The sequence below is a fragment of the Cottoperca gobio genome, chromosome 12, assembly GCF_900634415.1.
Source record: "Cottoperca gobio chromosome 12, fCotGob3.1, whole genome shotgun sequence".
NCBI lineage: Eukaryota > Metazoa > Chordata > Actinopteri > Perciformes > Bovichtidae > Cottoperca > Cottoperca gobio.
In genome coordinates, this window is record NC_041366.1 from 18,694,935 (window position 1) to 18,722,764 (window position 27,830).

The 27,830-nt window shown below is 41.5% G+C and overlaps 1 protein-coding gene across 1 annotated transcript in view; it reads right to left on the reverse strand.

The window, feature by feature from the left end:
* Window positions 1-27,830, reverse strand: part of mast4 (microtubule associated serine/threonine kinase family member 4) — a 68,872-nt gene that overhangs the window by 32,581 nt on the left and 8,461 nt on the right. The window contains 3 exon segments of the mRNA XM_029444170.1: window positions 6,392-6,423; window positions 20,869-20,978; window positions 23,081-23,234. Of these exon segments, the coding sequence (XP_029300030.1) occupies window positions 6,392-6,423; window positions 20,869-20,978; window positions 23,081-23,234 (296 nt within the window).

The window sequence follows — 27,830 nt, forward strand, 5'->3', positions numbered from 1 at the left end:
TTAATCCACTGGTGAAAATAGTCCCAGACTAAATGCAGCATTTCCTCCTGTTTACGAACATTTGTTTTTAGGAAGCCTTTCTTAAAAGTGACTCCTCTTCAGGTCTCCTCTCATCCAAGCTTGGGAAGTCAGTAAGTGTTGAGAGAAGGACTAACACATGGCTGGTTTTGGTCTTTTCGTGGGATTTGTTGACAATAAGAAAAATATAGAATATATCTGCATATATAGAATGTGCATAGATATAATGGCACATTTAAAATGGTCACTTATCAGTCCAATTGTGCTCTTTCAGTTGCAGGTTTTAAAGCCTAAAATGGAGGGAACCATAACAAATACCTTATTGACCTAAATAAAAATAAATGATCAAGTCAAACACATGACTGGCTTTGATACAAGGGGAAACCTGCCATGTACACACACACTGCGAATCACCTTATTGATCACATACAACAAACACTGGCACTCATCATGGGTGTGCTGTGAGGTGTGTGCTTCTTACGTGTGCACTGTGTAAATGTAAGTGTGTCACGGCAGTAAAGAAAGCATGTTGTGCAGCTGCGGCACTCCTTTGCGTAACACGTTATCTATATGTCTATCACACACACACACACACACACACACACACACACACACACACACGTGCATGAAAATATATATGTGTGAACACGTACGCACAGACACACAACCACATGTAAGCCTCTGCTGCCTTAGATGTGAAGGATTTGACATTAGACTTCCTGCTGCAGATGCTGCTGCTGCTGCTAATGCTAACACTGCACAAGTAACAGTGAAGGAAAGCAACAAATATGACAGACAGATGAAGCGACACACTGCAGAGGATCTGCCTCCCTGGTAGGATAACGGAGGAAAATACTCACTCTAGCGTCAGCCCTGGAATTCTCAGCCTCTCCCGCTGGGCTTTCATGGCTGAACTGTGCTCGTTTGCTCTATTGTGGTCATGATATGCATTCACACTGCCTGCCTGCCGCCCCCCCCTGCACTGACAAAGAGCCAAACCCAGCCAGCACAGTGCGATGAGACGGATTGGTTTTCTCTCCCCCAACAAAAAAGGAGGGGGCAAAAAAAAAAAAAAGGGGGTTACAGTTCTTGTTTTGGTCTTTCCGCTTCCCACCTTGAAGCTGTCAAATAAGATCCTCAGTTGCCTGCGGAGGGCACGGAGGCAGGACAATGCCCCTTGTTTCCTCCCCTAATACACGCCCCCCCCCCCTGCTCCTTCACAAAACACATGCACATATCTGTCCCCCACAACTCCTCCACCAGCTGGTGACTTGCTACGTAGCAGAAATAAAAGGCAATAAATTAAATCTACATTTTGTCCGCACCCCTTAACACGCAGTCACCTTGGCACGAGGCGCACACACTCACACACACACACACACACACACCATACAGATGCAATGTCACCACAAGCACGAGGATGACGTCATCTTTGAAAGAAAAACATAATGCACCACTACCTGCCAGTGTACGTCAGTCAGTGTACAGCGAGACAGAATGCACTCACACATGGCTTCAAGTCATTTTTAGAGGACTGATCATGCACGTACACGTAGAGAAGAGCTCAAACATGCATGCTGCACTTACATTTGTATTTATAACATCTAACCTTACAGGAAAGTAGGAGCATTGATTGAGTGTTTGTGCTTAACTTAGAGAGGCATACAAGTGTTGGCTGTGAGTGTGAAGTCAAAGACTGAAGTAATAAAGCATGATGACGCAGCAGAGTGTCCCTGCAGGGATTTAAAAACACCCCGAAGGCTCCTGCTTATCGTCAGTAAAATCACCCATGATGCATTTTATCCACATTTATTCTTGCTGTATGACAAAAGAGGCGGCTTAGTAAGATAATATATATATATATATATATATATATATATATATATATATATATATATATATATATAGACTACTAATAATGACACAGCTACTGTAATTGCTGTATGATGATGCTTTTGTTTCACCTGGAAGGATGTGAGAAGTATAGAAAGCAGACCGCGCACTCAGCTGCTGCCTCACTCTCTCACTCATTCAGTATACCGATGAATTCTTTATTACTACGAGCATTGAGGAGCAAAGAGCCACTGCAGACGACACTAAACACTGAATTAACCACAGAACTAGAAGTCGGAACAGGCACTAACTGGAGCGTAAGAAGATGCAGAGTTATATCTGAAGTAAAGCAGGTCAGGAGTCGGCTGCACACTTCGAGTGCACATCATTATGCTGTTGCAATGTGGGTTCAATAAACTGATGCAGGACAATAAAACTAAATTCTCAAAAGCAAGCCAAGTGGAATCATAACACTTAACAGAGCCTGAAAACTCTGACCCATGACTTCCTGTCAGCACATGGATTTCTTTCTCTCTTCTGAAAGTCAATGAATCATAACTCCAGCATCTTCAGGGTGCTGGAGCTCTCTGCCCTAAGTGTGGGATAATTCAGTAGAGTGAAGAGGATTCACAAAGAGACCTATAGTGTAGATATAAAGAAACACATTCTTATGTTGCATGTAGCCGTTTTTGCATCTTAAAATCAACCACAAATTGGTAAATTGCAGTTTTGTGGCGAGGCACAGTCCCCTCCTTGAAGTTCTGTTACGTTTGGACGGAGCCAGTCGTGCTGTTTCCAGCTGGTTTTACTGCTGAATTAAACTAGAATTTGATGAAATCAAGTTAACATCTCTCCATCGAACCAGGAAACACTACAGAGAACTCATCTCACGAGGAAGAAGTCAGTGCGTGAGGAACAGTGCGTTCTCAAACAGCCTGCATGGCAGTCCGGCAGAAATATAAAATTTTAAAATCTATAAATCCAAGAACATCTGCTTCAGCTTTAAAGGTTAAATAAATGATAACTAAGACCAGCACACGAGATGTTTAAGCTTCGTGCGGTGCAGGTTTATATCACTTCATACCTACACAAGAATGAGGTAATGAATAACAACCAGGTAAAGCATTTACAAAACAAAACAAGGTATGAAATGTATTATAGTTGGACTGAATTCATTTATTCAGCTGGTTATTTGTGGCTTTTGGTGAAGGTAGATGAATCACCAAGGTCCTCATAATAATGTATGACTGTCCATACACAGGGGTGTGAAAAACATTCACTGATTCACAGCACAGTGTGCAGGAGCTTCTATTGTTCAGCTTGAATTGCTTTTAAATCACTTCTACCTTGATGCAAGTGAAGTGGACCCACATTCTCTCAGCAGCTGCAGGATGACAGAAAGTAGTTCAGAAGTCCCTTCATGTGCACAGCCCTACACAGCATGCTCTTACTTCTCTCTTGGTTTGCAATTAGTGTCATATTCCCTGTATTTACACTTTTTAATTAATGCAACAGCTGCCGTCTAAAGCTACAACTTCTTTTAACACCACCAGCGTGCACTCACAAGACAATCATCTGTTGGTGTATATCAGGAGGAAACATTTACATTATGAAAGTAGATACTGTTGGAGATGACGAGGCAACTATTGCAATCCACAATGTAAAAATATGGACGAATAATACTTAATTAATGCAAGAGCAGCCTGGAGAGATGCAGCATTTATTATCTTTAACAGTTGTTAACACTTATAAAGTTCTGACATATTGTTGTTTCTCCACAAAGTGTCTAAATATCAATACTTTCAAAAGATAATCATGTTGTAGCGTTGAGTTTTAACAAGTGCAACCGACTGCAAACTTAAAGTTAAAAGCTGCCCTTGTTTGGCTTTGGATTCTGGCCACTTGGGGGCAGCGCAACAAGCTATAAACACAACTTACTTATCAAATTAAAAAGACATGACAAAATAGTTAGCAAATAGCGTAGCAGACACAGACCAGCGTCAGTATTTATTTATTAGACTCATGTTTGTCAAACTGTTTCGCCGCTCGGCAGCGAGAGAAAACCAAAACAGCAAAACAATGAAATGCTGAAAAGCTCTTTGGAGCCGAGTGGAGCTGCAGAGTTGAAGGATAATTCTCTTACAAGCAGCACTTTTCACATATTTCACATTTTTTTAATATTTATTTGTTCCATTGTTAATATAAAAATATTTCTTAGTGCAGCTTTAATAACTTTATGCACGTTTATAAAACATTTCGGATGACAGAGGTGTCAAAATGTTAATAATTGAGCATTACTGAGCTTAATGCATAAAACACAATGTGCACCAGTTTTCAAAAGATACATTTAAATATATTGTGAAGCTGAAGATGAAGAACACGTTTTACTTTTATTCATTTTGTATTACCTTGACAAATTAACATTGACCCGCATTTAATTGGCATAGGCGGGAGGTCACCGCAGAGCAACGCAAGACATGGCAAAAGATGATTCGTTTTATTAGAGAGAGAACTTGTTCGGCGAGTAGGGAGGCTCCTCTCGCAAGAGGGACGGCTTCAAGGAACTATCGAATGCAAAGAGGGAATCAGGGAAATTACACAAACACTGCGGATATAAAACACCTCCAGGAGGAGTGCAGCTGTAATATCACCGCTCATAACTCTCAGACTAACCTCTGACTACAACTTTATCTGCAGGGATCAAGTTCATGAAGTGTGTCTGACATCATCTCACCATAAAAAGACTAAGTAACAGAATCTACAGTAAACAATTCCTCTTTGATTCGCTGCTGCGTGTCCAAGCAGCTACTGTGGTTGTGCAGCACAACAACTTTAATCCTTCAGAGCTGCAACTTTAACAGACTGTTGTTGTTGTTGTTGTTGTTGTTGTGCTGAAGGGGAGAATTAGGAATCTAACAGAAATGGCCGACACATACAAACGATTGATTTTAAAGTTACTTAATTGCACCCAGCAAAAGAGTTCCAGTTATTAAGGTCAGCCTATAAATACTTTCCAGTCATCGCACAACTAGAATGACTCATGTTGAAAACAACACCACGTTTTAAAAAGATACATGCATCACTGTGGAAAGGAAATGACACTACCCCCCCGCCCCCCCCCCCACCACAAAGATGTAAAGATGGAAATGGCGAACCGTGGTGATTAAGTGCCATGTTGTCACCAGCCAGCATTTTAATGACTCTAAATGTTCAGTAGGTGGCTCTCTGGCACAGAAGAACCTCGGTGAGATTTCAGTGCCCTGTGTTAGACTGACGTGGATGCAGAGTTTGAAAACTTCCTGCTCCATGTACTCGTTTGTGTTGCGATTAGAGTCTTAACTAACTTACTCCCTACCGCTTCATCTGTGACATTAACATCTCACCCAGCCACTCTGTCCAACACAATACAAACCAAACACGTGAGCGACACGTCAGAGATGACAGCTGTAATACCGATATATCCATCTTACAAGATGTGTTTTCAACGTGACAGATGAATCTAAAACGTCCCCTGAGCTATTTAAATTAACTGCAATTAGGATGAATTTGAAGCAGTTGTATCAACTTTGTCGTATCCAAACACCATTACTATGGTTACCAAGGTCACCAGAGGCGCCGGCGCTCTAAATATAAACCGGTGCAGTTGCCTGTTGGTAATGGCTCACCTCTATTACAGTAGGTGCGAGCGAGATCAGCAAGGTGTCATGGGTACATCTTTCTATCAAACTAGACCAAAGAATCAATGCGCAGGAAGTGTACTACGCCTTCACCTGGATTAAAAGATGTATTCTCTGGCAAATCAATAGTCAAAGTTTCATTTTTAATAACCTAATGAAGAGAAATCGCCGAAGGACAGTTTAATTCATTATACCCATCGTCCCTTTCCCATGACAAAACGGACCATTATAATAATAACACATGGTAATGAATTATGTATTTCACTCTGAAAACATGAGCTCCGCTTTACAAAATGATTGTGGAATAAAAAGCAAATCCATCCACGTTTTGCATCCTGAGAGCAACTTACTAATTCAAATGTAAAGTACGTCTTTATCCAGCATCCACTGATTCTGTGCCACAACACTGAACCGTTGTATAAGAGAGAATATTAAACACTCTCCGAAAGTCACAAATACATTTCATTGGAAAGCAGATAATAGATTCTTTCAGAGAAATATCCTGCGGGTTCATTATTTCATGTTATTTTCCTTTATCTGCAGTAAAACATGAAACGTCATTTAAGCTTCAACACTTTGGATTCAGCAACAACATGGTCTGAATTTACGCTGCAAATGATGTAAAAATGTATTAATTAAGTTTATTTTATGGGACGTGTTCCCAGAGAAACAACTATGAACATCAATTTCATTATTTTATGTGATAAAATCTAATTAATATCGTGATAATGATTTGGAATACGGAGATAAAATGTTTAAAACCTTTATAGAAAATATTATTTGAGCTGTAATGTAATAGGACGCGTGACAACTGGAGGTTAAAGTTTAATTAATGTAATTTAAAAAGAGATATATGTACTTACAAACTGCCTCTTCTGGGAAGACTCAGCTCTTTCTGTAAAGGAAAAGAAAAGAGTTATAAGTACAAACATTAAAAACTTTAATACACAACATACACAAACATCTTCTATAAGGAAAGAGATCAGAGCGCAGGTGTGAATCTGTTACATCTCATCCCACACAACTTGGCTAGAAGTTTAAAGAAAGCATCTGGTTTTAAATGTTAAATCCCACAACAGCTGGAGTGAACATGAAGAAGTAAACCTGTTTGTATGTTCATCTTCTTTTAATGTATTTATTATGTTGCAGAAGGCCGAGTTACACAGAGGTCGGGGTTTACTGCGTGCACTGACGCACATTAAAGCACCAACAATGCCCACTTTGTTTACTTGGAGGGATTACGTGTTCTCTCAGATACTTAAAGGATAACACTGTGTTCAGTTCTTTCACAGAAAATTAAGAGACACATTTCATTTCACACATTTTTCTAAAGAAAGCTGCCGGAGCGAATAAGTAAAACTCATCGAAGCACAACTGCTGCTGCTGCTGCTGCTGCTGCTGCTGCTGCTGCTGCTGCTGCTGCTGCTGCTGAAGCATCTGTTGATGCGAAGACCAACATCAACCAAAGTGACAGACGAGCACAACATGTGCAGATCGTCGTTCCCCCCCCCCCGAGAGTTAACACAACTGTTACAATAGTTCCTTGTGAAGAATCACGTTGTTTTATTGGCCTCACAACATTTTCCCACAAATACAAACGTCTCCCCGTCTGATAAATAAACAGGTTTGTTTACTGACCGCACATCCCACTGATTTGATCATTAGACATTTTATTATCTAATAACCTGATAAGGTGAAGTCCTTTGTCTCAACCGGGGAGGACATTGAGTCGATATGCATCGGTTGCTCCAGTCAGCAGAAAAAGGGCTAAGCCCCAGTCTCCCTTTGCTATCAATTAGAGCTTAATGTCTGGCTCCCCATGTTGCCGACAGACGACCGAGGGCAGAGTGTTTCCTTGGGAGACATGACCGCAGCTCAAACAACACTAATTACCAGCAGGGAATGACTTACACTAGCGGGATATCCACCAAGCCCAGCACCCCAAACAACTGTGTGAAGTAAATAATAACGAATGTGTTCATGTGAAATCAATTCATGCCTTGCTTATTTATGCTTGTGATGCTCAGCACTTTTTTTTGACATCTTTCTGGGTAATCAGAGCGAAACTCTGAGTTTAAAGAAAATAATCCAATATGAGAAAAACATAAATAGAATGATGGTAACTCCAGTTAACGACATTACAGCCCACTAACTCATTAAAACCATTTATTTTCACTGTATTAACATTTTGTAATTACCTCTCTATATAGTCGCTCTCATTTTTACTGGAGGGGTCCCCCATTCCCATTCTCATGTGGGATTCACAGACAACAGTGTTTACGGTTCACTCTCTTTAACGCCGTGTTAAGTTACTGCTGATGCAAACTGAACATTTCCTACTGCTGCTAGTTCCTCAGGGCTCTGATATTTCCTACCGTGGCTAACCTCGGTAGCATTAGCAGTATGATGGAAATAAATATATTCTGTGGACTTCGCCTCTCGCTTCATCATCCCTTACAGACATGTCTCTCCATGTGCTCCGAGTGGAGCCCGAGCTGTGCGCCAATGTCATGGTCAAACAGCGTCTGACTCACGCTGCTGCAATATCAACAGCCCCGAGACCAGGCAGGAGAAATTAATTCAATGAGAGACTTGTCATGGGAAGTATACGCGCTGTACGCTTCCTGCATTCCTATTGTGTACATTTACTTTTACTTGCATATAAGATCTTTGAATTTTACATTGTTCTATCTTTATATGTGTGTGTGTGTGTGTGTGTGTGTGTGTGTGTGTGTGGTAGCCCTCAGTGTACGAATGAATGGGTGATTACTGGATTATGTTGTGACGCGCTAACGACTAGAAAAGCGCTATATGAATGTTAATTTACCATTTAATCTCTTTAGGTAGTGATACATGCTGTAGTATACACATTTTTAAAACGCCTCCTGTTAAAGCTTTGGGTGATGCATATTTTTCTTTGCAACCAAATAATTTAATTAGGTTGGTTCAGCATATTCTCAAACGATTCCAAAACCTAATAACAATTTAAAATAAAATACAAACCTTGCATTAAATCCCTAGTTTAAGGGTTATAGTTAAAAGCTTCAAGGCAAGACTTCCAATCACAAATGACAAACAAACAAACAAACTTTAAAATGCAATGGCCAGCATAAATATAGATATTGCATATATAGTAATATAGTATAGTATAGTATAGTAATTGCATGAAAACCTTTCATCTTCGTCATGAAAACAAACCGCTGATGAAATTAAACCTTGTAGGTTTAAATCATTTGTTTATCCGGTAATCTCACTGCTTGAGAGATAACACTTCTGACACGATGGACCTGAGACGGTTTATTGTTCCACGGGTTAAATGTCAATTACTGACTTCTAGCAACAACATTTCATCTGCACAACGCCACATCAAAGCTGCCGTATTGCTCTTGTAAAAAGGCCTATGTGTAATGCTTCATTAATTATTCCCTTTGATTATTTCTGGATTTTCCTATATCTCGAGATCAAACGTGCACTTGGTTTTACTCTGGTTTGCCGCTGACTGACAGGAAAACCCCTATTTTATATGAAGACATGCCATCAAATCAGCATTGTTAAAAGTCTTTCCTGTTGCATCCGGATGCAAGTTCAGTTGATCTGTAATTATCAAGCTTGCCAGAGTGATCACTGAGGACCGCTGACCAGATCTACTTAATTACCTTGTAATCAGAAGCTCTACTGATTAAGTATCAAATTGCTTCCTTCAGTGCTTTGGGCTACATGTAATGTTGACAATGAGATGGACAATTAGCTGACGACGCACACAAAACAAATGTTTAATCTTTAAGGAAACCAGTAATAACTGCTGATTTGAGGAACATTTGGAGCCCAGTTATCAGAGACAATAGCAGGATGCACTCTCTTTAGAGTGTGTACCTTGACACAAAGGTGCTTGAATGCTAACGTCAGCTTGCTAATAAGCTCAATGCAAAATGTAATGGCTATAGAATAATGACATCATTTGCATTTGGATTAGTTTCCCTATAAGCCTCGCTTTCACTTTGCAATTCTGTGTTCCACCGGGTACAATGTCTTGATTTACGTTACAAAGCCACAGAAAACAAAATGTGCAGAGCCAACTCTGTTCCTGTGAAAGCAGCTAGCACTAGCACTAGCTCCAGAATTAGCTAAAAATCGCCAGATGACATCATATGTTAATTTGCATATTAGCAACGTCATCACACAGTGTTTGTGTAAGGTTGCAGCGAGGGATAGGGAGAGACCCCATGCTGTTAATTCTTTAAGTCTACACTTGTATCATGACCACTGAAGTTATCTATAATAACATTTAAATTTGAAACTAACAACACAAAACTAAAACTAGCATCTGATTTGTACAATTGCTCTGCAGGTTTCTGTCCTCGTCATCCTCTTCTCACCACAGTTCTGTGGTTTTATTCTTTAAATGTCTTTATTATGACGATGAGAATAAAAAAAAGGACTTTACTCATATTTAAATCTAAGCTTCTTCTAACCTAAATGCTGCTTCAAAGTCAGAGACTTCAACTGTTGGTATGGAGATTAGGAGAAGACGAATAGATCAATAAAGCTGCTTATCTGCTCCGGACACATGTAGCACAGGAAGTACACAGACTATACATTAAAGAACTGATTGAAGATTGTCCTTAAGTACAATCAGTCTGTGTATAAAACAGTCAATGACTTGATCAGATAGAAGCTACATGTAAGCAGCTGACTTATATTAACCATGACAACTACATCAGTAAATCCAAACCTACCGTCTGAAGTAATATGTTCCACCATTATGCCCGGCTCCGTCTGAAGGATATTGATTTCCCAGCCAACAGGGGAGATCCAACAGTAAAGCACACATACGCTGTTAGAAAGCTTTGTTGATTAAATATGTTGGCATCTACACATTTCTCCTCGTAGCAAGATGTTAGGTGTCATAAATGCTTAATCCACTTCCTCATCCGATGTTGCAATAGGGAAACAATTAATTTCAAGGCTGGCATGAAGCATAATGCTCTGCTAAATTGATGATAACTTGTTGTTTGTTAGGAGTTCCTGTCAATGTCATGATAATGGGTCCAGGTCTGGTTCATTCATAATAAATATGCATCGGGTACAGGCTACTACAGTGTCGTTTACTACTGTTGGATTTTATAACACACACACGTTTGGTTATATATTACTGTTCTTCTGAGTTTGCACTTTTCATGGCTGTTGCACATCGTCTTGTTGTTTGATAGTTGCCACTGGTTGTTAATGAAGTCCTTTACATAGTTACATTAGCATCTAGCTGATGTCTTCACTCACTGGTGTGTGTTGATGCTCGACAGGAGCAAATGCAAATGACAGAAGTGATGAACAAACTCAGACGACAGAAGGGACGAACAGCTGGAGATGACAGGACTGGAAACTACTAAAGTAGGAACAGAAGGTACTGTGAGGACATCAGACAGACGCCAACTCCAGTGACGGGTCTAACTGCGTACCACAGGTTGTATCATAGCAAGGAAATGTGAAACTAAAAAGGAAAAACAAGATTAACAGACGCTGTTAAAACCTAAAACAACACTAACAGAACCTGATGCAACCAAGCCTTCAGTTTGGGTGGAAAATATCAGACCTATAAAAAGTTTCACCGACATTTATCAGATTGGGATTGATCCATTACTAGGAATACAATAAAAATGTACCAGAAAGAAGAACAGTGTCCCTATTGACGGTACCATTTTGAGAATATAGCAGCGAGAGTTTAAACTGAGAAACAGAAATGGAGAATGTTAGACTGAAAAGCAGATGTGTACACAGATTAACTTTATACAACTTTAATCTGCTGGAAGAACGAACTCGCTCCAGGGATCCACTCCAGAACTTACACCTTTTTATATTGGCAACTCATGTACGTTTGGCTGTAAGCATCATGGCATTGTACTCTACCCACTTTCATTTCTGAAACAAAGGGAGAAGAACAAGAACAAGAAGAACAAGAAGAACAAGAAGAACAAGAAGAAGAACAAGAAGAACAAGAAGAACAAGAAGAAGAACAAGAAGAAGAACAAGAAGAAGAACAAGAAGAAGAAGAAGAACAAGAAGAACAAGAAGAACAAGAAGAACAAGAAGAACAAGAAGAACAAGAAGAACAAGAAGAACAAGAACAAGAACAAGAAGAACAAGAACAAGATGTCCTGCATCTTGCACACTGTAGACGTCACCTCTCGTCAGAGTACTTCCAGTAAGTGAGAATACGTCTGACACAGAAAATCTCCTGTTGTGTGCAACATGTGCGAAAGGTCAACTGTCCAAACATCTCAATGACTCTCTCTTGGGAATCTTTTTATTTGTACCTACAGTTATGTCAACATGAACAGGATTTATGGTCCAGCCCTAATAAAGTGGTCAAAGCTGTGCAAGTCGATGGCCTTTCTGGTGCTGCACCATCTTGTTTTGTGAGCCAGGCTGCATGGAACCAGCTGGCTCACGCCACTTCACACAAACGGCTCTTTGGAGGAACACAATGTGACTGCACTCGTCTGGATCGCCACCTTTTTATTATGGATGCAGTGTTATATATGTCAGAAGTACAGTAAAGCTCGCAATGCAGCATCTTCTGACAGGCTGCTGCTAATTAAAATGAAGGACATGCTATAGGCATAATTAAAATCTACAAATGTCATATAATGAGGGAACATGGCGGCTGTACGCCCTTAAAACCAGACGGCAAACCTTATGAGACGAGAGACACAACCACAAAAAACTAACTAAAGGGAATCATCTTATGAGGAGATGTGATAAAAGTGGAGAACAGAGAACAGCTTTAGATATACTGACATGAAGTTAGTCTTAAAAATCACTAACAAACATATTTGGACGATTATTTGGATTCGTCAAATAAGAAATTGAGTCTCACACTTATTTTACATTTTGTGAATTTGAATTAAATATATATGTAGATATAAAGAGAGAGAGAGAGAGAGAGAGAGAGAGAGACAGAGAGAGAGCGAGAGACAGAGACAGAGAGAGAGAGACAGAGAGAGAGAGAGAGAGAGAGAGAGAGAGAGAGAGAGAGAGCGAGAGACAGACAGAGAGAGACAGAGAGAGAGAGAGAGAGAGAGGAGAGAGAGAGGAGAGAGAGAGAGAGAGAGAGAGAGAGAGAGAGACAGAGAGAGAGAGAGAGAGACAGAGAGAGAGACAGAGAGAGACAGAGACAGAGAGAGAGAGAGAGAGAGAGACAGAGAGAGACAGAGACAGAGAGAGAGAGAGAGAGAGAGAGAGAGAGACAGAGACAGAGACAGAGACAGAGAGAGAGAGAGAGAGAGAGAGAGACAGAGACAGAGAGAGAGAGAGAGAGAGAGAGAGAGAGAGTGCGAGAGTGAGAGAGACAGAGAGAGAGAGACAGAGAGAGAGAGAGAGAGAGAGAGAGTGCGAGAGTGAGAGAGAGAGTGCGAGAGTGAGAGAGACAGAGAGAGAGAGAGAGAGTGAGAGAGACAGAGAGAGAGAGAGAGAGACAGAGAGTGAGAGAGAGAGAGACAGAGAGAGAGACAGAGAGACAGACAGACAGGTGGTGTCCAACAAAAGGAATAGAGAGATTAGGGCAACAGTGCACAAAATTACAGTTTGGAACCTTTTGATGAACGCAATTACAAAATATTATTGGTTTCTCCAGAGAAATCCATTAAGACCAAAAATAAAATTCAAAGAGCATAAATTAATCACAGAGGAACACATTGCCACTAAATGTGTGAACATTAAAGTAAAACATTGCCAGCTTCAATCTTAACATTTGCTCGACAGCAAAAAATAAATAAAACAAAAAGGAGTTCTGAAACTAGCAAAACTCACCTTTGTTTAGTATTAAATGAACTAAACTAACTAAAGCAGTTCGTGCAGCCTAATTCAAACAAATGACACATACAATGGATCACAGGGAGTTTGTGATTCAAGACACATGCAGTAGTTTGAGCTGAATTTAAAAAAGGCTTCCTTCATCAATTACTCTGAGAGTGACCCAAAGAAGAGTCCAATTGACGCTTTACTGTAACACCTACTGCAGAGTTTGTCACCTCAGCTGGAGGAAATAATTAATATCTGAAAGGTCTCGGATTAAAAATGATACAACATGTGGTGTTTCAGAACACTCTGTCCTCCCTTTCCACCTTTCTCACGTTAGTGTGGCAGCAGTAATGTGATAAAGTACACGAGTTGTCCTGAACTCAGATAACAACTCAATCAGGATTCCTCTCTTATCATTAAAAAGTCAATAAAGCACAAGAAAAGTCCGTCACCCAAACATAATCAAATCAGCTCCATGAGTATACCTCTCATTCCTCCTGCCGACAGCTAACACACATGAAATGTGACAGGATGTTTAGGAAGTGACACTGCTCGGACATTAAACTATCAAGTGCAAAGAAACAAACATTTGCCGCCTGTTTTCTGTCTGAATATTCCAATTATGCTCTTTTGTACACGTACTGAAAAATGCAGGACAAAAGCACACATCAACAGCAGAGCCAGCATGTTGTGCACTCTGTCCTACACACACAAAAAAAGGTCTCAAAGTACTAACTGCGTTCTGTTAAAAGCGCAATACGGGAGCTTCACAAGCCACGCATACGTACTGTACAGTACAAAGTCACCCTGCAGCTCTCACGCAGCTCCACACACAGGCACGGTACATTTGATTGCCTACCTGTAACCCACGTCTCCTCAGAATGCTAGACTCGTCCATGGTACAGAGCCCCGATTTATCATCCCTGCCTACCGGTCATAGCCATGCTGCACAGCTTAGCTCCAGCGTCCTGCTCTCTCCCTCTTCAGGCTGAATCTGATCTTAGAGGCTGCTAAACACTTCCATCAGAACTTATCTGATTGGAAGGAGGCAGTCAGCTGACACCTCCTCTTGTACCTCTCCTCCGTAACTTCAGGAGTGAATGAGAGAGATGGAGAGAGAGATGGAGAGAGAGAGAGAGGGGGAGAAAAGATGGGCAGTTCTAATTTAGCGTAGCAACGGGTGGGGGTGAGTGGGTGGGGTACCGGGGACAAGTGGGAGCCCCAACACTCATTTCTCTGTGCAGCCACGCTTTTTGAGCACCCTAGGTGATCATGAAAATGAGAGGATATCCTTCCAAGCATTGTTCTGCTCCAACCTCAACAATGAATCTGGCATCCTGTCTGCAGCAGGCAGGCTAACCTCTCTGGTCTTATTGCACATGAAGACTACACAATTAGTCCGGTGAAGGAAACATGATGGCCGAGACTACAGCTAATATTAAGTGTGGAAGGGAAGGTGGGGAAGATGAAGAAAATAAGAGCCTGACATGCTGTTTAAGTAAAAAAAAGAAAAAGAATTGCAGCCCCAAGACCTTTCAAACCTGCTGTGGAAATGTCATAGAAACGGCTGTGGGCGAATGTGCACATAGAAAAGACTTCCTTAATCCAAACACCCCAATTCTGAGTCATTATCAAGCTGGAATCAACTGCACTTCTCTGCACAGCCTGATGTGTACAAAACTGCATATCCTGTGTCAATTTCCAACAATTTCACGCGCTGCTTCTGTCTCTTGCAGCTCTGCACGGAGATGAGTTTTTCGAGGCAGTCAGCGAGTGACCACAGATCTTCACACTCACTAACTCAATGTCCCCACACCCTCCTGATGCATTAGGATTTGGAAAATAAGCCGTTTCCGATGCCATGTTGCCAATTTCTATCCTGCAATTCTGTTTCAGTCTGTGTTTTTCTTTGCCTTGCCCCCCCCCCCCCTCTCTTGCTTTCTCTTTTTTCACCCTCTCTCACTCATTTCCATTCACTGTGGTACTGCTCTGTGAATATTAAGTGGGCCCCTTCCATTCTCCTCATCTCCAGCCGAGCTCAAATGATTTCTCTTAGGAGAGCATGGCTTGGAATGACAGCTACCCACGACTACAGGCTGGTGAAGGAGGTGCACGGGACTGTCAGACAGGTGACCACTACATCAACCTTTCTGTGTTGGCAGTCATGTGTGCTGCTGTGCTGATAAGAAAGCCGAGAGCACATAGCTCAGGTCTGCGCTCGGGTAATCAGGCTGTGTTTTTTTAAATAAACCCTTTAAAACCCTCAGAGAACGAGGATTACAATAGTCAACTTTTTTTCAGCGTGAACAATGCCCTCCAGATTACCTGAGGGAATTAAAGAATCCTGTAATGTTCAACAGACAGGTCTCGAGTCATTGCTCAGTCTGTGGCTGCTTGAAGGAACAATTAAGAAAAGTCCACATTGGACTAACAAGGAGGATGAGAAGCTGCAGGAACACAGGGGAGGGGGCATCTGTCTCACTCAATGGAGATGGAAGTTATTTCTCTGGCTGTAACAAGCTCAAGATCAACATACAAAACAGCCAAAATCCTAGTGCTGAAACAATTCATCGATTCAGCAAAGATTTCACCTGCTGGTGGCGCTAGTGGAGAAATCAGGAGATCACAAAGTGATTGACAGGCGACAATGTGATGCATAGAGCCAGGCCTGTAGCTAAAAACACTACATATTTGTTGGCTCCAGCTTCGCAAATGTGACAATTTGCTGCTTTTCTCCATTTTATATCATTATATATTGAATATCTTTGGGTTTTGCACAAACAAAGCCATTTGAAAAGGTTTTCTTGAGCTATGAGAATATAGCGATTGACGTTTTTAATAGACTAAACAATATAAAAGTAGAAATAGCGATATTAATTTAGTTATTTGTGTTTATAGTCCCATTGCAAATAAAATACTGATATTAAATAAAAAATAAATAGTAGTAATAGAAGCTTTTCGAAGTAAACCCAGATCAAATGAAGCAAAGTCGTGCTTCAGGGCAGCCATGAAGGCAGACAGTTTGTGCCGGTGGCCTTGGAGCACAGCCACAGAATAGCCTTTGGGAAAAGTCCAGGGGTTGTCCGTGAGTCATTTCCTCCTGGCAGGTGGGCAACTGAGGTTGTTTCCTCTGCCTTTGGAGAAAAAAGGGAGAGCAGGAAGTGAAAGCATGCAGCGAGTGCTGATTGAGTGACCCACGGCCTCTGCTCTGCCTGAGCTTATCAGACCAAGAGGCCACCTGCAGATGTAAGGCAGGCAGAGGAGGGACATGGGCCTGTGAAGAGAGCAGCAAGGAAAGAAAGAATCAATTCCTTCCATACAAAGCAGTGCAAAGAATCCATCCGACCAAAGCCAAAGGTGTGACAATATCCAGCCATGATAAAACAGACGGCAGGACTTTAACCTTAACAACAAGAGCAGAGAAAGTGACCAAGAAGAACCGACAGCAGCGACAAAATCACTCAATTCAACTCTGGTTTTTCCATTTTGAATAAATTGCAATAGCCATGCAAATGTAAGCATTCATAAGATGACAATGAGGTCAGCTCGAGTGCACTCGGCTTTCTTCACACTGTGCATAACAGCGTCACGTTTGCATCTCAAACAGAGCGGATGACAGGGCTTCGTTTCATTGACGAGCTCATATGTTTACAGTAACACACTGCACAGTTTGTAATTGAGGGATGTGTTTCCAAAGCTATACCGTCGACAATAACCGGACAAGAGAAGAACAATGATCCAAATGCTTGTATGTAGTATTACTAACGTTTATTGTTATACTAATGTTGCTGAAATAAGTGACTTCCTTTAGTTTGTAGGTCTGTGTTTTGCAAATTGTGGGTCAAATTTGAACAACAAGAAGCTGAAATCATGCAGCCTCGAAACAAAGACACACACACCATAGACAAACAGATCGATACCGTGCATCGGAGGAACTTATTCTCCACTCGCTCGTTTTCAGGGTGGCTACTGGATAATCGTATTTTTTCATTAGAGGTGGGCTGATGTAAAAAAAAAAAAGGTTCAGCGTTGACTGAAAAATCTATTCGTTAAAGACTTTATGGTTTTTCTGACAAGACACTACAACACCTTGTGTTCGAACACATAAACTGCAGTTTCTTCGTTTGCAGCAGCAAGCCTCTCTCCGACGACAATGCTATCAGCGAAGGACATCACTGACTGCCATTATGGGGGGAGAATGAGAGTCCTCAAAGGCACAACATCAGGACCTTATCTCCATATCACACCAGAAGTGAAGTATTGATTTTCTGCCAAAGAGCATCACAGTCAAGAGAGATGTGCCACGCTTGTCAAAGAGTCATGCACACCCAGGGGCATGATGGGAGAGCATAAAGGAGGGGAAAAGGCAATAACAGGAGTCCTGTGTGGCAAACGGTGGGGGGTGGGGGGGGGGGGCAAAGGGCTGACAACACTCCAATAAAAAGGTGCGACAAGTGGGAGACAAGGGGGTAAATAAAGTAATAGCTACTAAACAATATCATGAGGTGTACATTCTAATAAATAAATACTTTAGTATGTCATTTTGCTTAAACCTAAGTTCAAGTTAAATAATTTTAATCTAATACAGACGAGTTGCAGGTCTGTGCAAGTGTTTTAAATAGTAATGTTTTATAGCGCGTGTTTAGGAAGTAGTGAGCATCTCACAGGATAAATGACTTTGGTTACGCTGCACGAGTCGTGTGAGAGTTTGTAAACTCATGTTTTGATATAGTTTTGCTGCAGCCCCATTCGCATCAATTCATCAAGACTTCATGCACCGTGCAAGAAAAACAAACACAAGGTAACGCAGTGTGAGCAATTCATATGCAAATGGTCATTTTATATCTAAATGATTCCTTGAAGTCCTTGCAACAAATAGTTTAACAATATTGTCACCTTTCTATTATTTCTAGTAAAAGACTAGAATTGCAGTATTACCTCCAGGAAATGAACTCCAGGTGTGCCCGAGATACGAGAATGGGACGGAGGGACGGACGGACGGACGGACGGACGCCTGATAGCATAATGCGTCCGGCCTCGGCTGTCCCCAGCACGGAGCTATAACACAATATCCTAAACCAACCACATTTCAAATTTGCCCTTTTCAAACTGAATGAACATCATCAAAGTCAAACAGCCAATTAAATCTCTTCAGACGTGAATATATCTTCCAAATCTGGCTGTGGTTACAACTGACAGCGATGCTCCGCGCACGAGATGCAGCATGACAGTGTGCATGCTGGACGCCGTCCATTCATTTATAGTCACTAAGGCCAGACACTGGTGTGCCTCCCAGTCATAGAACCATCATTATGACAAAATGCCATCCTGCCTGTATAACCGACGGGTATCATCTTTGCTAGCTTTAAATACAATGAAGATGATGTTTGAATTTATATTATGCATTTGTCCCTGCAAGAAAAGACAAAAGGGTGAGTCACATTTACCAAAGTTCTCAAACTGAGAATTGAAAATGTAAGAAGAAAACAAACAAACACATCTGCACCTTCTACTTAGAGGCTGGAATCTGAGTTGTTCTCTCCCAAGGACGACCCATTCAGCATCTTTTGTAAGCTTGTTCTGCAGGCAGGATAATACAGTGGCTGGAGATGAACCCCTGAGGTGTCAGAGCAGTCGACTCCAAAAGATACCGTTAAGATGTAGCAACACATCAGACATTCAGCTTGTGTCTACACAAGACAATTTCTGCGCTGCGGTCACCAGTATGTAATTTTCTCATGGTGCCAACCACAGAGTCACCAGGGGCACGCAAACAGTGTTCAGAATAAGAGTGTATAAGGAGAAGACAACATTTGAGCTGCATATTACAGGAGACATTTGAGTGCATACTGTATACATCCAAATGACTGCAGGAAATAATATATAGAATACAAATAGAAACAAAAGAAACATGGCAATCCTGAGTTTCACCAAAGAGAAAGTCATTTAAAAGGCCCGGGGTGTGTTTCAGTGTGGACTCTCCTACAGTAAAGACGTGCAGTACATGTTCTCACATTGCAGTGGATGCACAAATTGCTAATCCGTCTCATTTTTGGGAGGTAAAGTGGTGCAGCGTGGCACATTGTGGAGGGAGCACACGATGCACCACGGGCGTGCATTGCACCCCAATGCCCCCGCTGTGCAAAAAGCCCATTTTCATCCATCTATCTGTGGTCCCATTTGCTGAACAAAGTCTGATGAAAGAATGTGTCTCCTGGGTCCCCATGACCTTACAGCCTCATCCGAGAGGAGAGTACAGACTCCTCTCCATTAACTTCTGACTGGTTCACAGCTCAGAGTACACTGAGACCACTTACAGCAAATACTCCACGTGTTCAATACGACCTGGTAACTTCTACATGTAAAGTCTTAGTGACATGCCAATCTGTGCAGAAAGATTTAGGTAATGTCTTTGTTTAATTCATCCTGTGCATGTGGCTCGGGACCTTCTACCTCTCCAGCCGGAGTGTCCTTGAGCGAGATGCTCGATCCCCACAGCTAATAGAGTGCTGCTGTGCATCAGTATCAGAAACATACATATGGGGATCAGCATTAATATAAGAAAGACTGGCAAAGTCGAAGATGTTGAACTCTTTCAGGTCATCATAGTATAAAACTTTAATTGAATCAACACATGGAGGACGTCTCCACTGGAGGACAATTATGTTGTGGCCGTGCCACGTTTGAGGCTTTTAGACGACACTGAGATGCACTAGCTCCCCCCAGTGTACAGACTTAGTTTAGATATCTTATAATCACACTGTATGAATGGTATTAGGTTTGTTTTTGCATTTCTTTTGTGTTATTAGTGTAAACAGGGTCACCGTGATATCATGAGCCATCTGAGATAAATAGTTGTAGTTCAGGTTACAGAGCCTTTTCCTGGGTCAATCACCCACACACACAAACATATGCTTTTTATTATTATTATTATCTTCTGACTGATCCCGAGCGCTGCACACTGGGGATGACTCATAGCTCAACAGCATTGGATTAGCCTCGGCTTTTGATTGTATCTCACTCCTGAGACAACAAGATCACGATATATCACATCTGAGAGAACAGACCGCGCTGAAGGTCACCTCTGTCTTCATGACTTCATTTGGTTCAACCCAGGGATGCACTCGGACCTCTTACTTTCATGTGTGTGACTTCACTAACCTAAGCAGGCATGCAGCAATCTTAAATAGTTTCTGAATGCATTTAATTATCCTTGATAAATAAGAACAACAGGTTTTTATCCATAGAAATAAATGCATTGATAACGTATTTGCAAAAACAATGCAGCAAAGTGATTTATAGACCTGCAGCAGGTGACGGATAAGACGGATGGATTTATTAAACCAGAGTTCAGCCACAATACACAAAAACATGGGTAAAGTGAACCTTTCAGTTTATATGACACGCATCACATTCAAGAGTATTTTAGTGATGTTGCATACGTGCAAAACAATGTTCTGAGCACACTGTTCAAAAGAGGAGCTGGATCATTGGTCAGGATGCAGAACATCGTGGTGGGGGTAATGATTTAGGAAGTACTCACCAGGCTGGAGGTGAGGGAGGGGTCTGACTTCCCGAGGTTCAGGGAACACATACGAAACAAGTTAGAGATCTCAGATGACGCCAGGGGGGGGGGCAGCAGGAGGTATTTTCCTGCAGAGCAACAACGGGACGAGGTTCAGTTAATGTTTCACATATTTGGCATCATTTGCGTAATTGTCCTTCAGAAAGAAATGGAGCATTTTTACATGTATTGGTACTTTTACTCAGTTAAAGGATCTGAAGCACTGTGCCGGTGTCACACACCTGCACCACAACAACAGAGCGTAAGCAGGTCAAACGACCAGTAGCATAAGATAAGCCTAGCTGTCTGCTCTCGTTAGGAGTGCAAAGCTGAAGGCCCTGACCCCGAGCAGCCAGGCAGGATGTCAAAGGGTTAATTAGGCCAGAGGGGGAACAAGCCCATTAAGAGATCACCGGCAATCCCAACATTATATAATCAAAGCAGCAGCGCACCACTGTGACTCAAGGCTGCTGATGATGATAAGTACATGCATCCACCTTCAGGAGTTCTGCACAAGATAAATCTCCACTTTCAGCTCCCAGAGCTGGCAGCTAGATGGCACTATATGCTTCTTCTAAGTGCCCTCTTTAATCCCAAAACCTCAGTGCATGAAGGTAAAACAAAGATTAAAACAGAACATAAACAGCCTGCACATCTAAAATCAGCAGATCTTATTGAACCTGCTGGCACTCCATGGTTTTAATAATGATTTGTAGAAGTGTTGTCATTCTTTATCCACATGTATATATTTCCATTTCCTGTGAAAGTAAACACTCGAGGAGACAGAGGATTAACAATGTTGGCACAGTGAAGGAAGGGAAGAGATGTAGACGGTGCTGCAAACATAAAGGGGATATCTCAAGTCCACATGGCCCAAAGCCACACATTATCCAACGTGTTAAGCTTTTAGAAACTGAAGGCAGATCTATAAAGTCACTGTGAATAGTAAAACTTGAACATATAATGATGATTTCAAACAGTATCGCTGCTTTAGAGACATGCAAGTGAATTCAGAGATGCACTTAATGCAAATACATGCGTCTTAGGTAATACAGTCAGCCTGTGACTCAACCATTTTCTTATTTTGTATATTTCTAACAATCATAACGAGTATATACACTGCAGACCCAGTTCTAAGCCTCAGTGCTGGACCTGACTTGATACAGTCATCCTCACAGTTACACTGTGATCGCTGGAGTAAAATCAAGAGAGCTGAAGGGAGAGCAAACAGGATAAGGAGGGAAAATGATGGTCCCTCCTTCCTTCCTTACTGACAAAAGCTTTCCTCACTAAAGCCCATCACATCCCGGCATAAAGGAAATCTCTCTTCAACGCTTTTAGAAAGGGGGTGTCAGAAGATATGGTTTCTTACTTTTTATTTTTACATTCAACGCAGGTATTTGTAAAGGTCAGACCACTCTGTTCCAGATGCCTCCGTCTCAAGCACACCTCTCCGTCATGAATCACAAGTCTGTACACACACACAGCGTCACTGCTCTGCTGGCTTTCATTCAGTTGCACATTTCACATAGAAGTTTTCACCAAACGCAGGAGTGTGAACCATTAAAACTTTATTTCGACACACCATCATGCCCTCACAGAGACAACTCCTCATTCCTCAAGGGGCTTAAACACAAGCGCCAACATGCATTTTATGCAGAATTGTTATTACAAGCAGAAGTTATTTTTATTCAAACTGTGCGAGTCTTATATAAACTACTGCATGATTAAAAGGGTTAGCACTTGATGTCTTAACCACAACATTTGTGTCACACTTTCCTGCTACATGACGTCAGTGAATTCAATTTCTAGGAACACTTAGACTGAAATATACATTTGTCTGATTGTTTTAAGTTTGATCTTTCAGCATTTACTACGTGAAAGCATGTCTTAACAACTGAAGTATGTGCCCTGCTGTAATAGCTGCATGCACAAACTAGCTATACTGTTACAACAATAACACGATGTTGAAATCAACGAGAGAAAGAAAACCCAATCTCGCTCATCTTGTTTTAATTGCACCATCAAGTCAATGGAAGAAGACACGTTAATGTTTGTTTATTCATCCTGTTTTTATGCAGACTGATTAGTAAAGAGCGATGCATTCATTCAAAGCTGCACCAGATGTGTGTGGCATGTGTAACTTTAGAAATGTCTGGCTGTCCAAAGCAACTCAAATACTTGTCATTACCTGTGAGACCGCCCCCGAGGCTCCTCCTTCGAAGGTGCTTTCCATCATCACTGAGATGTCGCTTGAACTTGAGAGAAGAATTCAATACATGAGTCAACTCCGGGTTACTGGACTTCCTGAGGTATGACGAGGAAGGGTAGTGGATGTCGTCCAACTAGAGGAAAAAATAGAAAACAAAAATCAGTGGGTTAAAAGAAACTGCATTTAAGAAGTAGTAATAAGGAAATACGGTTGAAGTCCACATTCTTCTGTTTCATTCAAAGCAATATGCAGCAGAGAGGAGATTTGATCTGAGAAAAAGACAAAGTCTATCTTTTTAAAACCTGAAGAAATGATGCATACATGATGTACAGAACTATGAGAAGTAAAGCAAATCTATAAACCACAGGACACCCTAAGGACTCAACTTCTCAAATGATCTCCAAGAGTGTATTCTCTAAACAATCAGCTCAGAGCAAAGCACAACATGTAGTTTATAAATCACTTTCTCAATCCAACACGATGCACCAGTCTCCCAAATGACAGAACTCAGAATATTATAACAGAAATGGAGTTTAGAGAGTAGTAGCGAGACATATTTCCACACAATGCTAGTGAGAGTTACTATGTTGCACGTCACAACAGGACCAGCTTGCAGCAGCCTGGTGTATTCTCAGTAGATAATGACCTTGCAAGAAGCTCAGACCACAAAACAATGCCCGGTGGTGAGGAAGAGGCCCTCCCTGAGAATACAAAGATATACATGGCTCAGAGCATTCTGTGGAAGGAAATAGCTTACCTCTGCTCCTCTATCGGAGGACTCATGATCCCAGTACAATTAAGGACAACTGAGAGAGACTCTTTGTGGGGCGGCTTGACCTCTGAATGACTGACGAAATGTAGAGCAAAAGTGACACACAGTGCAGATTCAGAACAAACAAATGAAAGTTTTTAAATGATGCAATGAAGTTGACGTCACTTCGAAGGCAACTTTAGAGCCAATAGTCATGAGGCAATCGATTGCTTGAGTACAAATAGACACTTTAACATCAGGATCTTACGACCCTGACATACCAGAGCTCTCATATGTAATATCACCGTGCCTAAATCTACAATCTGTCTGAAGCAGTGGTACTGACACACACACACACACACACACACACACACACACACACACACACACACCTCTCAGCTATGTCTAAACACAGACTCTATTTATATTGAGATGGCACATTACAGTACATGGTCACATTCCAGGTGCTTTAAATGTACTGCATGTATTCACCGAAGACATTCGTTATATTATAGAACCTCAAGCTGTGGTAATAAAAAAGAAGACTGAATGAAAAGGTTCTGTGCAGACGAGTGATGTAAAGAAAGTGTGAAGGAAGTGAACTATTGAAATTGAAACCAGTTGCTTCCTCAGCAGAAGCTTTTTTTGAATAGAGGAATTTAAGCAACATTGCAAGATGTCCCTGCAACAGAGTTTACTAAAAGTATAGTTGTGTTATTGGTGTGCGGGGCCGACCCATATGCAAAGGCTGAGTCCTTGCCACAGCGGCCCGGAGTTCGAATCTGACCTTCATAATCTCATGCATCATTAAAAGCACAAAGAAAATCATCTTTAAAAAAGGTGATATATTAGCATGTTAACATTATCCAACAACTGGATCCAGTGGAACCAGCTTCCAGTTTGTGTTCGGGAGGCAGACACACTCTCCACATTTAAGAGCAGGCAAAAGACTTTCCTTTTTGATAAAGCTTATAGTTAGGGCTGGCTCAGGCTTGCCCTGGATCAGCCCCTAGTTATGCTACACCTCCCTGCTCTCCTCCTTCTCTCCTTCTCTTCCTCTCTCCTCCCCTCCCTCTCTTCTTCTCCCTCTCTTCTTCTCCCTCTCTATCTGTATGCATTTATGTAAATGTATGTTACTAACTCATCGTCCGGGGTATCTGTGTCTCATGTGGCAGGTTGCCACTGATAAAGTTTACGTCAGGATCATGAATCGTGGCTGCGCCTGCTGCCCTGGTCCTGCTGGACACCGGGAAGCCTTATTGACATTTTCCTGGATTCATCCAAACTTTCTCTTTTTCAACACAACATAATTTCTGTCAAATGTTGTATTTGTACTATGTTGTTTATCCTGTACACACGACATCTATTGCACGTCTGTCCGTCCTGGGAGAGGGATCCCTCCTCAGTTGCTCTCCCTGAGGTTTCTTCTATTTTTCCCACTTTAATTTTGGGGTTTCTTTTAGGAAGTTTTTCCTTGTGCGATGCGAGGGTCTAAGGACAGAGGGTGTCGTAACCTGTACAGTCTGTAAAGCACACTGAGACAAATGTAGAATTTATGATATTGGGCTATACAAATAAATTTGATTTGATTGTTCAGTTAGCTGTGCAACAGTTACACCTGACTATTAAAAATGTAGTAACAAATTATATCCATGTAGGAAATAGTTTGTGTGGTGCAACCCATATTCATTTAGTAAGGTGTGAATCTCCATTAAGAGAAAACTCTTACGCAATAACTGAAAGTTGGAATTCAGGAACAAATTGTGCAACTGTCGCCAGATGAATCACAATAAAATAAGATATTGCAGACGGTTATGTAATTTAAAGGAAACAGATAATAACCCAGCAGTGCCTCTGTAAGCAGCTTACAGTTATGCTGTGAAACAATCGGTGGTAAACTCCTGCATCATCCAGACGCATTGTTCAGAGCCAGACGTTCTCAGGACGGGTCATTATGACCTTCACACCTGAACACCATGCACCCCAGTGATGCATGCTGCATGTACGATGACAGAGGACAGACGCTCTGCCAGGTGACTGCAGGGTCTCCATGTGTACGGTTTCTACGTCACAAAGGAAGTCGGACGCATGTTATGGAAGTCCCTGTATTTCTTAATATATTTCAGTTTTCGCTGCCTTTCTTCATCTTCTTTCCTTCAGACTGTTTGAGAGAAAGTGTTTGCAGTATTTTAAATGCAGTAGAATAAATGCCATGTTTCTGTTCCATGCAGAACTGACGATATCATCACTCACAGTTGACTTCACAACCCATAAAAGGAAGTAAGATTATCAGCGATTGCATGTTGCTCTCTGTGCACTGGGTCAAAGTCTGGAGTTTAGAGTCATGCAATATATTTTGGTCTGACATTTGCTATTCAAACATGGAATATCAATTCATTAATATAAAAAAAGAAAAAGAAAAACAGAGCTGCATGAGCAGCAGTATGGGACACAGAAAATGCTTTTACCATTCATGCAACTATTAGGTATATTTATGCCGCCTGCTTAAAATAACTAGTAAGGCGACATACAGTACAATCCGACTATTTTAAAGCCGACGCACAACAAACAAACTGTAGAGGCCTTGGAATCCCTGGAACCTTTTGCCTTCATCCTTCTGACCTCCTGACTCGGGTTGTTGAAGCAAAACAGAAATATGAGCCTGTGTAAACTGTGGACGGCTGCCAGAGCCGGCCACAGTTTCATCTGATATTTTCGGTCGGCGGAGCTCGGCCATCATTATCAGCCAGTTATGAACGATCATCTGGGTAAACCCTGTCCTGTTCCATGCACATGTGAATTTAAGCAGCTGAAATAAGACAGTTGACAGTAAGTTATTAGAGGACATTAGTCAGAGTTATGCAGATGCAAAACATCTGCGTTGCTTTTAAAAGTGAGAGTCTAAATGGCAACTTGCTTACGTGAAAAGCACTGCAGTAAGCAAACAACAGTGAGCTCACCAGGTGCACAGCGGGTAGCAGCTGCCAGCGCCCTTTCACCTACCATTCCTCTTTCCCTGCAGCAGAGAGCTACGCAGAGCAAGATCAAACCTGACCTGCCCCTCCTTCCTCCATCATCTCCTCCACCCTCAGCTTCACACACAGTGGACTGTACCAACAAGCGCTTTGTTGTCAAAATAAAAGAACAGACACCAAACAAGAGAAACAAAGAAGGTGGATGTGGTTGTGTTTACCAACTGAAAGATGAGGCAACCTAAACCTTTACAGAATGTGACAAACGGAGACTTTATTTCTATACTGGTATGTTTTGGTTTTGCATTTCCACAATCACACTTTCTATTGAGAAACTAATATTTAGAAGACAACACTGTCTCTTTGAGTGTACATAAAAATGCACAATCTGGCGTGAGGTTTACGATACCATGTCAACCACAATACCGTTTCGCTAGAACCCCTTCCTGTCACTCAAACGTGCATGGAAATAATGCATTATATTAAACTACTGAAACATTAAACCTGCAATGACAGATGTTTTCTGGGGAGCTTGGGGGCAGCGGAAGCAAGTTGTGAACACAAAACTGAACATCCAGCAGTGACAGATCAACATTAGCATTCGTATTCTGCCCAATACTCCTGAGGGACGTAGCTGTCTCTTTAGCTACAAGATGCTATAAAAGGTTGTCCATTATAATAGTTAATGATTTCGTCATTTAAAAAGACATCTAAGGGAGAATTAGCAAAATGTATTCACACCACAGGATATTAATTCCTTCAGAAGGATTAGAGGCGAAGTATTATTTATCATTTCACTGAGATGGATGAAAGGAACCAAGTGGCAACACATTGTTATTAGTGCCTTTCATTGGTTGCTTTAACACAATGAGTACACATAACAGGAAAAGAGACCCCAGACATGAAGGGGCTTTTACACCTCCAGTCATCGCTGTCCTTTGTTTCACTCGTCGTTCCCCCTGCCATGTTCCTCCGTCATATCCTTTTCTGACCAACAACTGAGAAT